The sequence below is a fragment of the Orcinus orca genome, chromosome 19 (assembly GCF_937001465.1).
Source record: "Orcinus orca chromosome 19, mOrcOrc1.1, whole genome shotgun sequence".
NCBI classification, from domain to species: Eukaryota; Metazoa; Chordata; class Mammalia; order Artiodactyla; family Delphinidae; genus Orcinus; species Orcinus orca.
The window spans coordinates 2,691,390-2,705,054 of NC_064577.1; the positions used below are offsets into that span (position 1 = coordinate 2,691,390).

The 13,665-nt window shown below is 42.2% G+C and overlaps 1 protein-coding gene and 1 pseudogene across 6 annotated transcripts in view; one reads left to right on the forward strand and one right to left on the reverse strand.

Annotated features, from left to right (window-relative positions):
• Positions 1-13,665, forward strand: part of MYO1D (myosin ID) — a 348,576-nt gene that overhangs the window by 211,072 nt on the left and 123,839 nt on the right. The window contains exon 21 of one of the 6 annotated variants that reach the window (XM_033423460.2): positions 13,147-13,336. The exons of 4 other annotated variants lie outside the window; for them this stretch is intronic. In XM_033423460.2, coding sequence (XP_033279351.1) covers positions 13,147-13,305 — 159 coding nt within the window. In that variant the 3' untranslated portion in view covers positions 13,306-13,336. Of the gene's footprint in view, positions 1-12,897; positions 13,109-13,146; positions 13,337-13,665 lie in introns of those variants that run through there. One more of the 6 variants, XM_033423461.2, reaches the window with a different exon arrangement.
• On the reverse strand, positions 7,101-8,357 carry LOC117200273 (40S ribosomal protein S24-like; annotated as a pseudogene).

The window sequence follows — 13,665 nt, forward strand, 5'->3', positions numbered from 1 at the left end:
GCCCTGGTGCCTTCCCTGGCTCCAGGGAAGAGATTGGTATTAGCGGGAGGGGGAAATTTCCCTCTGTCCCTGTCGAGTTCCTGTGGCTGGACTAATAATAAAATTGACACGAGGCAGATTAACAGGAGAAAACCCAGCTTAGTTTTGTGGGCACAGGAGATCATAAAATGATGCACAGAGAGTGACCAAAAGTAGGTAACTTTTATGTCTTTGTGTATAAAGAAACAATAAATTTGTGAGGATCGGACAGGACAGAGAAACTTAGGTTCGGGTGCATAATTATAAGGAATTTAAGCAAAGATTGGGCTTGGGTAGTAAATTAGTAAAGAAGTAGCAAGGTTTATTTATACAGGCTTCTCAGACCTGAATTCCCTGTCTCTGACGATAATGATGTCTTTCTACCTCCCAGCCCAGGGAAGGCACCTTTCACATGAGAGGTTTATTTCCTAGTTTCAGAGAAATAGAGAGGAGCATCAAAGTGTCCTTCTTGCATTGGTTGTTTCTTAAGTAACTAATTCAAAACAATCGATATGCCACTGAGACATATTTGGGGGCCTGCCCTGGGCCCCAATATGACTATATACTATCTCAAGTAATGCTTTGCTTTGTTTTTGATAAAGGATACACATGGTAGTAAGGGAAAGGACTCTCATAGAAACCCAGGAAGCTATTCAGGTTTTAAGGCAGCTCTGAGGTATCATATTATTCCGTGGCCCCCTCAGCAACATGTTGCTTAAGATGGTCTAAGTTTCTGCCATTCACTGTCTCTACTTCTCCTTGTGTGTCTTCTTACTAACGATTACCTTTCTTGCCAGATGGCCTGGGCCAGTGCTAGGCTTAGGTCTGAGTCAGCCAACCCAACAAACCATTAGACTTTCATCCTGCAGTAACATTGAACACCGTGTCTCCGATGAGGCCTCACCATAGCAACCAATTCTGCAGGATCCAAACTGGTACTTCAGCTCCTTGTCAAGCACTTGCAAATCTATGCATAGTCTTCCCTGACTTCTCCTAGCATAGCACGGATAATGACTACAGTTCATTTGAGGTGTAAATGACCTCTTCCCTCTACAATTTTTGACTGTTGTCCTTAGGCCCCAGCCACATTTGGACCTGCTGATTATTGAGGTGGGTCATTAGGTTTTCCTAGTGGGAAAGAGTCAGTGGGAGAGCAGTGCTTCAAATAGGCTACATTCATCAGGCATCCTTGGGTCCTTGGACGCTTCCACCTACCGCCATTCCACTTGCCAGGATCCCGGTCTTTGTCAAGCAGGACCTCAGTTGCGCCCATGGATGACCACCATAGGTAAGAATTCAGCTGATGCTGCAGTTTGACAATGTGTCTAGCCAGTTTTCGAACCTGTGCTTTCAGTGGAAAAGTATTTCCTCAATTTCTTTACAGCTCCCAGCCAGGCAATATGGGACAACTATTTGTTGCTTTCCTAATGCACCATAAAAAGTACCCATCCAATTCATTGTCTGTATCTTCTAATTCATTGAACTTCTATAAAGCAGCAGCACCTAAGTGCCCCAAGCGCTTAACTTTAATGGGCACTTGGTGTAATTTAAGTAAAACTGAGAGCACTGGATTGGCAGACCCTTGGAATATTTTATTGACATGTAGCACACACTCTACTGCTGTTCACATCTGGGCAAATATTTTCACTTGCTTATTGAAGTATGCCCTACATGCAGAAAAATGCACGGATCTTAAGCATACAGCTTGACAAATTATCACAAAGTGAGTTCACCTGTGTAACCATCCCCAACATCAAGATATAAGTCATTAAAACCCCACGTGTCCTCTCGCAGTCGCTACCTCTTCCTTCCTTTTCAGAGGCACACTTTTGCTCGTTTTGAGCTTAATGTAAGTGAAATCAAACACTGTGTATTCCTTTTTGTGTTTCTTTCAACATTGTGTTTACGAGAACAGCCACGTTATTTCATATAATTCTAGTTTGCGCATTTTCATCACGGTGTAGCATTTCCTTGTGAGAATATACCACAGGTTGTTTATCCATTCACATGCTGATGGATATTTGAGATTTTTAAAATCACTCTTGTGCATGTCTTTTGGTGTCTATATGATGCATACATTTTCATTGGACAAACGCCCAGGAGTGAGACTGCTGTTGAATTTTAGTAGATAGTTCCAGTTTTCCAAAGTAGTCATACTGGTTTACAACCCCCATCCCCACCCCAGCAAAATGGGAAAGTTCCAGTTGCTCCATTTCCTCTCCAACCCTGGGTACTGACAGTCCTGAATTTCAACAGTCCTGGTAGGTATGTGGTAGTTACGGTTCTAGCTTAATTGAGATATAACAGACATATAACATCGTGTAAGTTTAAGGTGTACAGTGTGTTGATTTGATACATTTATCTGTTGCAGTACAGTTACCACCATAACATCAGGCAACACCTCCATCACGTCACATAATTGCCATTTCTTTTTGTAGTGAGAACATTGAAGATCTGATTACTTGGCAACTTTCAAGTTATGCAATACTGTATTATTAGCTGTAATCACCATGCTGTATGATAGACCCCAAGAACTTATTCCTCTTCTATCTGGAAGTTTGTACCCTCTGACCAATATCTCCCCATTCTCCCCACCCTCCCCTGAGCCCCTGGCAACCACCACTCTCTCTGTTCCTCCGAGTTTATCATTTTTGGATTCTCCATATAAGTGATATAATAGAGTATTTGTCTTTCTCTGTCTGACTTATTTCCATTATAATGCCCTCGGGATTGCACACGGCAGGATTTCCTTCCTTCTCACGGCTGAACAGTATCGCATTGTGAATGTTTACCACCTCTCTATCCATTCATCCATCGATGGAACACATTGTGGGTTTTCTTTGTGATTCCCTTATTACTAATAAGGTTGAGCCCCTTTCTTTGTGTTTATTGGTCATTTGGATGTCTTTTATGAAGTGCCTGTTCAAGTCTCTTGCTGTTTTTCTGTTGGGCTGTCTTTTAAAGATTGATTTCTAGGAGTTCTTTTTATATTCTGCCTGTGTGCCCATTGACAGTTACATGTGTTGCAGATATCTTCTCCAGCTCTGGGACTTGCCTTTTCATTCTTTCAACATTTTTCATGTTGACATAGTTTATCAGTTTTTTCCTTTAAGGGTGATGCTTTTTTATTTTTGTTTAAGAAATCATTCCCTATCCCAAGGTCGCGAAGATATTCTCATCTGCTGTATCCTATAAACTTTATTGCTGTGCCTTTCACATTGACATCTTACAGTCCACGTAGAATTGATTTTTGTGCATATGCGAGGCAACAGCCCAGGGTTTATTTTTTTCCCGTATGGGTAAACAGTTGAAAAGACCATCTTTCCCCCATTGCTCTTCAATCCCACATTGGTCCTAAATCAAGTGTGTCCATATGTCTCTTCCTAGTTTCTCTACTCTGTTCTATTGGTCTGTTGTCTATGTTTGTGCCAAAGACAGTTTTAATTACTGTTGGGCAAAGATTTTATGAACTCTAAAATTATAATAAATTTCCAAAGTCTCTCCCTTCGGTTTCACCCTCCTCCCAGTATAATGTTCTCATTAGCTATATCCATATGAAGGAAGAGAGAGCTGGGGTTGCTGGTAAAGCCAATCCTAGCAGAAGGGACAGCTTGCCGTTCACCCATTTTCTTTGTCAAAAAGTCAGATTCCTTTAGGAGTCAGTCAGGTTCAGAAATGAATAAAGTTCATACCCATCAAGGGGCAGCCACCACTCCACTGTCATCCATTGTGACCACGCCAGAGTCTAGTATGCCAAACCTTCGGATTCACCTAGAAAAAAAGCTGAAGTCTGTATTATATGTAAGATCTCCTGATGGTTAAATGCCGTGTAAGCCAAACAGAACACGTCTTATAAGCCGTATTCAGCCCACAGGGCACCAGTTTGCTGCTCCTGGTAAAACAGGTCTTTACCATGGAGAATGGACTTGGAGACACGGGGAGAGGGAAGGGTGAGCTGTGACAAAGTGAGGCAGTGGCATGGACATATATACACTACCAAACGTAAAATAGACAGCTATGGGAAGCAGCCGCATAGCACAGGGAGATCAGCTCTGTGCTTTGTGACCACCTAGAGGGGTGGGATAAGGAGGGTGGGAGGGAGGGAGACGCAAGAGGGAGGGGATATGGGGATATATGTATACGTATAGCTGATTCACTTTGTTATACAGCAGAAACTAACACAACATTGTAAGCAATTATTCTCCGATGAAGATGTTAAAAAAAAGGTCTTTACCTATTTGTTACTCTTAAATGAGCTATAACCATATTCCTTGGCCTCCTCCCTGCCAACCTTTAAAAATTCTAAAATCTGTGGTATGTTTTATTCTAGATTTTACGTATCAATAGTAGAAACAAACACTAACCACTTCTCACTTATAGAAAGCTATAACTGGGTGTGAGCTTTAGAAGAGTATATTTTCTACTTCGATTAGCCAGGAAGGAAAGGAATAAAGGAAATCTTTGATATAGGTGTATTTCCAACCTTTAGAACCTTCTACCCCTTCAGAGTTCACTGCTAATTCTCTTCTTCTGACTTTTTATTATAAAATTTTTCAAATGTACAGAGAAGTTGAAAGGATATTACAGGGAGCACCCACATGCCCTCCACCTAGATTAGGTATTTAATTTACTTTTTGTCATATTTGTTTTCTCTCTCTCATGACACTTCACCACTAAAATGCTCCCGTGTGGGGCTTCCCTGGTGGCACAGTGGTTGAGAGTCCGCCTGCCGATGCAGGGGACGCGGGTTCGTGCCCCAGTCCGGGAGGGTCCCACATGCCGCGGAGCGGCTGGGCCCGTGAGCCGTGGCCACTGGGCCTGCGCGTCCAGAGCCTGTGCTCCGCAACGGGAGAGGCCACAACGGTGAGAGGCCTGCGTACCACAAAAAAAAAAACAAAAACAAAATAAAATGCTCCCGTGTGCATTCTCCTAAGAATAAGGACATCCTGCTTCATAACCACAATACCATTTTCATATCTAAGAAAATTAACAATATTTCTGTAATATTTAATATAATACATAATCATTATCCATCATGTGTTATACAACTCATATTCAAGTTTCCTCAGTTGTTCAAAGAATGTCTTTTATACCCATTTTTTTAAAATCCCATCTAGGTTCATATTTTGAATTTGGTAGTTACATCTCTTTTAGTCCCAAACTGTATCTCTACACACACACCCGTTTTCTCATGATAATGACTTTTTAAAACAGCATTACTGAGGTATACTTTACTGTTATAGGCTGAACTGTGTTCCTTCAAAATTCATTTGTTGAAGTCCTAACCCCCAGTACTTCAGAATGTGACTGTGTTTGGTGACAGAATCTCTAAAGAGGTAATTAGGTTAAAATAAGAGCATTAGGGTGGGCCCTGATCCACTATGACTGGTGTCCTTATAAGAAGAGGAGATTAGGACACAGACACATACAGAGGAAAGATCATGTGAGGACACAGGTTGAGACAGACATCCACAAGCAAGGAGAGAGGCCTCAGAAGGACCCAGCCTTGTCCACACTTTGGTCTTGGACTTCCAGCCTCCAGAACTGTGAGGAAATAGATTTCTGTTGTTTAAGCTACCTAGCCTGGTACTTTGTTATGGCAACCCTGGCAAACTAATACATTTAGAGTACTTACCCCAAAATTCACCCATGGTAAGCTACAGTTCAGTTACTTTTAGTAAGCTTATGCAGTTGTACAAACATGACATAATTCCAGTTTTGGAACATTTCCATCACTCCAGAAAGTTCTCTCATGCTCATTTGCAGTAAATCCCCACTCCCAACGTCAGCCCTAGATAATCACTGATCTTTCTGTCTCTATACTTTTACCTTTTCTAGAAATTTCACGCACACAGAATTAAACAGTAGATATTGTTTTGTGTCTGGCTTCCTTTACTCAGCATAATGTTTTTGAGGTTCATCCATGTTCCATATCATTGGTCCTTTCGTTTCACTGCTGAGTAGTATTCCATTGCGTGCATCTGCTATATTTCATTTCTCTAGTCACCAGCTGATGGACATTGGGCTGCTACGTATGTTCTCATACAAGACTTTACATGGCCGCGTGTTTTCATTTCTCGTGGGTGGCTATGTATGAATGGAATTATTCCATATGGCATTTGTTTAACTTTGTAAGAAACTAGCAAACTGTTTTCCAAAGTGGATGCTCCATTTTACATTCCCTTCAGTATGAGACTTCTGGTTTCTCCACATCCTCACTAACACTTGGTATGTATGACGTTGAGTTGTTTTTTGGTTTTTTTTAAGGGACAATACTTTATTTATTTATTTATTTTTATTTATTTTTTTTTTGCGGTACGCGGGCGTCTCACTGTTATGGCCTCTCCCGTTGGGGAGCACAGGCTCCGGACGCACAGCCTCAGTGGCCATGGCTCACGGGCCCAGCCGCTCCACGGCATGTGGGATCTTCCCGGACCGGGGCACGAACCCGTGTCCCCTGCATCGGCAGGTGGACTCTCAACCACTGTGCCACCAGGGAAGCCCTATTTATTTATTTATGTATTTTTTAAACATCTTTATTGGAGTATAATTGCTTTACAATGGTGTGTTAGTTTCTGCTCTATAACAAAGTGAATCAGTTATACATATACATCTATCCCCATATCTCTTCCCTCTTGCATCTCCCTCCCTCCCACCCTCCTTATCCCACCCCTCTAGGTGGTCACAAAGCACCGAGCTGATCTCCCTGTGCTATGCGGCTGCTTCCCACTAGCTATCTATTTTACGTTTGGTAGTGTATATATGTCCATGCCACTTTGTCACAGCTTACCCTTCCCCCTCCCCGTATCCTCAAGTCTGACATTGAGTTTTTAAAGAGTCCAGCACTGACCTCGTCTGGATTTGTCTGATTGTTTCCTCATGGTTCATGTAACTTACTCTCCTAGTCCCTGTATTTCCTATAAACTGGAAGTTAAATCAGGAGGTGTTAATTTTGTTTCAATAGTACACTTCCACATACTTCAGATTATACCTTGCATCTCAACGAAGAAGGCACACATACAGCAAACTCTGCCTTGTGGATCACCTTTGGAAAATGTTTCATTGTAGCCAAGCTATTATTATGTTGCCCTCACTGTAGCCTAAATTTCTAACTGCTTGTGGAACAGATCCCATGTTTTCCTGTGAACAATTAGAATTTAGCATAAAAAACTAAGATAAATATTGCCATCAGGTATTTACCTATTAATAAGTTGCCCATCAGTAACAATACCTGTTATTTTCAGTTTCTTTTCCCAGTCTCTTTTTATAACAAAATTCTTCCACTGCTTTGCTGTTTGATAGTTCTTTTTTTTTAAGTTTTCACAGTTTATGAATCCTCTGATTTAAAATCTGCACAGTTACAGCAGATAAAGTCACTGCATAATCTTTACTCCTTTCTGTCAGCACCATCAGTGACCTTTACAGTTCCCCTGACTTTGTTCATTCTGTTCTTGTGTTCCTTTCACTGTTTTCTTGAAGTCTTTTTCTTCTCATACAGGCCATGTCTTGCAAGTCTGTGTATGGCTTTATTTTTCTTTGCATCATCCGAGGAATCGTAAATCACACCAAAGCCATTTATCTTGCCACCACCGAAACGGTTCCGAATCCAAACACAAAGATGACACCTAGTGTAGTCTTGTACATTTTGTCTGGTCTTTCCCAAATTTCTTAGATACTGTTGCCTTTCCAGGATGAAGGACATCCGTGACCATTTGTTTCCATAGTTGGTTGGTCATGAACTTCCTGGTCTAGATAGTTACTGTGTCATTCCTAATGGTGGTTGATCCTCAGGCAGCCAGGGAGGAAAACCTGGATACTTCTTATGTGTTTCTACAACTATTCTCTCTCTTCCCCAAACCTCTGGCAACCACTGATCATTTTACTGTCTCTATAGTGGTGCCTTTTCTAGAATATCATATAGTTGGAATCATACAGTATGTAGCGTTTTCATTCTGGCTTCTTTCAGTTAGCAATAGATATTTAAGGCTTATATATGCCTTTTTGTGACCTGATAGCTTATTCTTTTTATTGCTGAATAATAGTCCATTGTATGGATGTGCCGTAGTTTGTTTATCCATTTGCCTATTGAAACATCTTGGTTGCTTCCAGTTTTGGGCAATTACGAATACAGCTGCTAGAAACATTCACATGCAGGTTTTCGTATGGACATGAGTTTTCAAATCATTTGGGTAAATACCTTCAAGTGCAGTTTTAGCTCCTGTGATAAGGCCAAATTTGGCTTTATAAGAACTGCCAAACTGTCTTCCAAAGTGACTATCATTTCTGCAGTCCCGCCAGCAACGATCGAGAGTTCTGTTGCTTCTTATCCTCACCAGCATCTGCTATTACCAGTTTCTTTTTTTTTAATTTTAGCCATTCTAACAGGTGTGCAGTGGTATCACGTATTTTTCTTTTTTTTTGGTGCGGTACGCGGGCCTCTCGCTGTTATGGCCTCTCCCGTTGCGGAGCACAGGCTCCGGACACACAGGCTCAGTGGCCATGGCTCACGGGCCCAGCTGCTCCACGGCACGTGGGATCCTCCCGGACTGGGGCACGAACCCGCGTCCCCTGCATCGGCAGGTGGACTCTCAACCACTGCGCCACCAGGGAAGCCCTCACGTATTTTTCTATTACCCTAAATTATATAACCCAGCCCACACTGGGGTCTCAGTCAATCTTTAGTTACAAGAATCATCTCTCCCCTCTCTGTGGTCAGTTGGTTTGTGTTCAGGAGTTAATGACTGATCTTGACATAAGCCTAAGCAAAATATAATTAAAAGATAAATTTGAGACCTTTTTTTTCCCTTCCATTAGCAAAAATTCTTCAATCAGTTTATCATTTAGCCATGGTTCCAGTCACTCTTCACAGGAAAGATAAAAATGGGAAACCGTGAAAGGTTTTTGAGAATACCCTCACAAATGGCATGGTCAACTAACTGTACACAGCAACCTGAGGACGAAACACTCAAGTTACAGGTGACCCCTTTATTAACTACAGAGTGACTTTCTAGGGACAAATGCTGCATAGTTAGTTAGGTTAGGAATCGGTGTTATTGTCAAATTAGTGTCATCCCCCTTAAGTCACTCTCGACACTATTTTGGTAAATGGTAATATCGAAATAAAGCATTAATTCCAAAACAGTGGTCAAGAAAGCTTAAAGTTTATACAGGGTCGGGGGCAGTGGGATCAGAATCCAAATGTTTCACAAAGCAGGGAGACTCGTGGTAGCTGCAGCTTGACGCAGAGAACAAAGGCAAGAAGTAGCCCATACAATTAGCCACGTTGTGTGCAAAACTCTGGTCACAACCTCTTTAACTCCGTGTGTCATCCTAGAGATCACTATAAATCAGTGGGGGAAATTGCACCCCATGGCCGTGGCACATTGCTCGAATCGATGCAGTGCTGCCCCTGCCTTTCGAGTTCCTGTGGGCATGGCCTCTCCCCAGCCGGCGCTCAGGGAGCTGATTGCCAAGACTGAGTTTAATTTGCGTAAACATGAAATCTGTTCACCGGTTTCGAGGGAGACCGCATAAACTGAAACATTTAACCTGACCTCAGCTGGAGCTCCTCTCACCCTTTTGTTGGGGGAACTGTGTTGGTTTTGCCCACAGTTGATGGGTTGGTTTGAAAAATACTTGAATCTGCCCTTGAATGCTATTTGATATAGTCCCTTTTTATCAGTATAGGCTTGATGGCTAAGGAAGCAGCCAATTAATTTACACAAATACCTCCTTTAGTTCTATGGAGAATACGAAGCAAGCGGGCGGGCGGGAGAAGAGAGACGATTATCTGAAAGGGTGCGACTGTTTTGCAGAGGTAAATGGATTGTAATTCTGCCAGGCATCATGCTTTATTACTCTATCTGACAGTGACTGGCTAGAAAGATACTGTTTCATTTGGAAGATAGATTGTCCTTGTAATATGTTACAGGGCTGAATCCTGCTAAAAATCCATCCGCCTGCTGGCTTTGCTCCCCATCACCATTGCTAAAGCACCCTGCCCTCATGGCATTGTCCCAGGAGAAGGTGTTTCCATGGTAATCTCAATGGAGGCAGTCAGCTGACGTCTGGCACCGCCTGAGCTGGTGCGCGCCAGCCTTCTCCTCTCTCACTCCTCCCTCGAGCCTTTAAACTATATTTATTAGTCCTCTTTAATGGAAAGTATATAACCCCTTAATGTCAGACACTGAGTGCACTCCGGTTAATTTATTTATTTGGGTAGCAAGCTGACTACCTTCCTAATTAATTCTCGGCAGTTCCTGCAAGCTGTATTATTTTGAATATCTTATGCAAACGTTTATATTTTTGCCTGTTACAACAAAGAGCATTGCTTAGCAATATTGGGTATTTGGAAACCTCCGTTCTTAGAAAAAAAGCAATGTCTATATTGAAGAAGAATTTTAAAAGATAAAGATGTTAGGGAATCTTTTCTTGCTCTGATGCTGTGCCAGTGAAATGGCCCACTGTCCTTGTAATTTCTTTTAGCACTCCATTATTTTATGATTGGATTTGAGTGAGCCACATGGTTTTAAAATACTTCTAAGAAATGTGACACCTAGCCGTGTTATCTCATTTTTTTTTTAAATAAGAGAAAAAAGTCAGAATTTCAGAGCTAACCTGAAATTGATTGTTTTCCTGACATGTGTTTGGAAGTAAATGCCTTTTGTTGTACCAGTTAGAGACCACCACTTAATGCTAAGCCATACTAAATGAGCAAACTGACTTACAGTGTCAAAAGTCAGTGCTTTGGGACAGGAGGTAGCGTCCATTTTGATTAGTACTGTGCGTGGAAATTCAATTGCAAATGTAAAAGATGTATCAAAGCGGGGTCTGAAAGCAACAATCATTAGAACCAATGCATGACTCCTTTGAAAAGCTATCTCTTTAAAGAGACCAAAGCCTTTTTAAAAATAAAGCATAAGAAAATTAGTATGACACCACCTCATTTATCCAGAGGTCAGATTGCTAGAAACAAGATCCTTTTAAAACAAAGCCCTGAATGGAGGCGTGCACATAAAAGATCTGTGCATTTGCAGAAACAAACGTCACTAACCTTGCAGTAATAGGTTTCCTTTTACACAACTGTCTTATGAGAGCTCTCTTTATCGCAGTCAGCCTTTTTGAACACCTACTACGTGCTGTGCATTTGTCAGGCACTAGCAGTGGAATAGTCTGTCACTCAGTCTGCCCACAGGCCCGCGGGAGAGGCAGAGAAGCAAACCAGCCCGCCCGACACAGGCCTGTGGCAGCTGTATAGGTACAGATGACTGTACCTTCCTCTCCAGGGGAAACTGTCGCTCAGCAAGGTAAAGGAATGGCCCAAGGTCACAAAGCTCACAGGCAGTGGCACCTGGCTTCCGTTAGACCCTGGAGCCCTCAGAATCGCAACCCTGATGGTAACCTCCTATCACCGCCTCCCATTTTATGATGAATAACACATACAACTCAGATCCTATTTTAAGAAGAGGAAAGAAATAGAACTAACATTAGTCGCATGCCCAGTGTCAGGCATTTATTAGGAGATTTTTTTCTCTTATAAATTAATTAATTAATTTATTAATTGATTTATTTTTGGCTGTGTTGGGTCTTTGTTGCTGCGCACAGGCAGCTACTCTTCATTGTGGTGCGCAGGCTTCTCATTGCGGTGGCTTCTCTTGTTGCGGAGCACAGGCTCTAGGCGCACGGGCTTCAGTAGTTGTGGCTCTCAGGCTCTAGAGCTCAGGCTCAGTAGATGTGGCGCATGGGCTTAGTTGCTTTGCGGCATGTGGGATGTGGGATCTTCCTGGACCAGGGCTCGAACCCGTGTCCCCTGCATTGGCAGGCGGATTCTTAACCACTGCGCCACCTATTAGGAGATTTGAATATACTGTGTCTCCATCTTTATAAGAATTCTGTGCAGGAAGTTAAGTATCATTTATCAATGAATCACTTGAGTTTCCAAGTACAGGACTGATGAAAATGGAGTTTACCTCTTGCCCCAAGCCCTGACTTTCGACATTATAACTGGATTTGCTTAGTACTGTTTACCATAAGCAGTCGTCTCTAACCATTACAATTCCCAGAGGTATTGGTCACTAGTGTAGGATTTCAGTACAGATTTTCAGACACCAGAGCCCAAAAGCCCTAGTGAGCCATAATGCTAAGCATCTTCTGGCTTAGTTGAGTGTGATGCTCGCTCTTTTTTTCTCTCCCCCCATTCTCCTTGTTTATTTAGGTCTTTCTTACAATATTAATTGCTTCCTAAAATATTTCATCGTAACCTTTTGAGGATAAGTGACTTGTAGGCCTTGGGGATCCCGCAGGAAATGACATAATCAAGACAAGAGCTTGTGTACCAGCCCTGTTCTACCTGTCAAGGACTCTCAAGGTGTGGTGCATTAGGGTACAAAAAGAAAAAGGAAAAGCAAAACTTTCGCTTCATTTCCTTTGGAGAAAAAAAAACAGCACTTGGAATCGAGCTGCCACATTGTACTTCCATTTGCACAGCTGTTTCTCTCTTAATTGCAATCCTGTCTTTTCCGAGAATAAACATGTAGGAAAAGGTACCATAGTCTCAGGCCAGAAAAAAATATGGTGCTTTCACTGCTAACCTGATACTTAGGAGATTTGAATTTGATTTCATTTAGTTTCCGCTTTTCAAGCCCAAATCAAAAATGTTTGTAGCTTCTAACTCGGGGGTTCTCAACCTTGGCCGCACATTGGAATAGCTTGGGGAGTTTTTTAAAAATTCTGATACCCAGGCCACATCCCAGACCAATGAAATTGAGTCTCTGTGGGTAGGCACCGGCATGTTTTAAAGCTCCCTAGTGTGCAACCAGGGAGGCGATCCACTGATCTAACTATTCTGTTAACCAAATTTATTCACTTTTGTCGTTCGAGCTATTTCTTGGAATCATCTGTTGAAAGTTGGACTTGCCCCCAGATTCAGTTCTGCCATTAGATTTTTCTCACCTCTGTGTGTGTGTGTGTGTGTTTGCGTGTGCGTGCAAGCACACGGGCACATGCACACATCCGTGGGAATGTGACAGGGAGAGAGTGTGTGTGTTTTCTGGAAAGCCTTGGGATCCTGTGATCTGTATCAAAAATTAAATCTTCTTGAAGGTACTGACTATGGTTTCATGTTTGCAGATGGTCTCATCGGCAGATCTTCCTTCAACAAGAGTAGTAGAGATAATCACCTTATGTTTGCTGACTTTCATCCCTTGTGATGGACGTCACCATACACTGTCTCACTTGATCCTCCCCACATCACTGGGAGGCAGTCCTGCACTGGTCCTGAACTCTTAGGTATTAAATAAATGAGCTTAGTTCTTTGTTACTGGTTGAGGTTCAGAGCAAACGTTCTTTACACTGAATTATTATAGCAAAGTTCTAATGCACTACAGGGGGAATCTGATTTTCTGACATAACAGACCGAAAAAAAGATTTTATTTTATTGGAATTATATCTAAATAAAGACGTCTTTACAACGTGTCGGGGATGGAGATGCATCAGGCAGGGTAGGTAGAGTGGACAGGTTCAGGATCCCTTCTCCTGACGTTGCTAGCTTACTTCTTTGGCTTCTGTGCACGGGACAGTCACTTTGCTGCATAGGAAGCCTCCTCCCGTGTCTGCCCTTACGCCCCTTCTCCTCCATCCCTTACCATT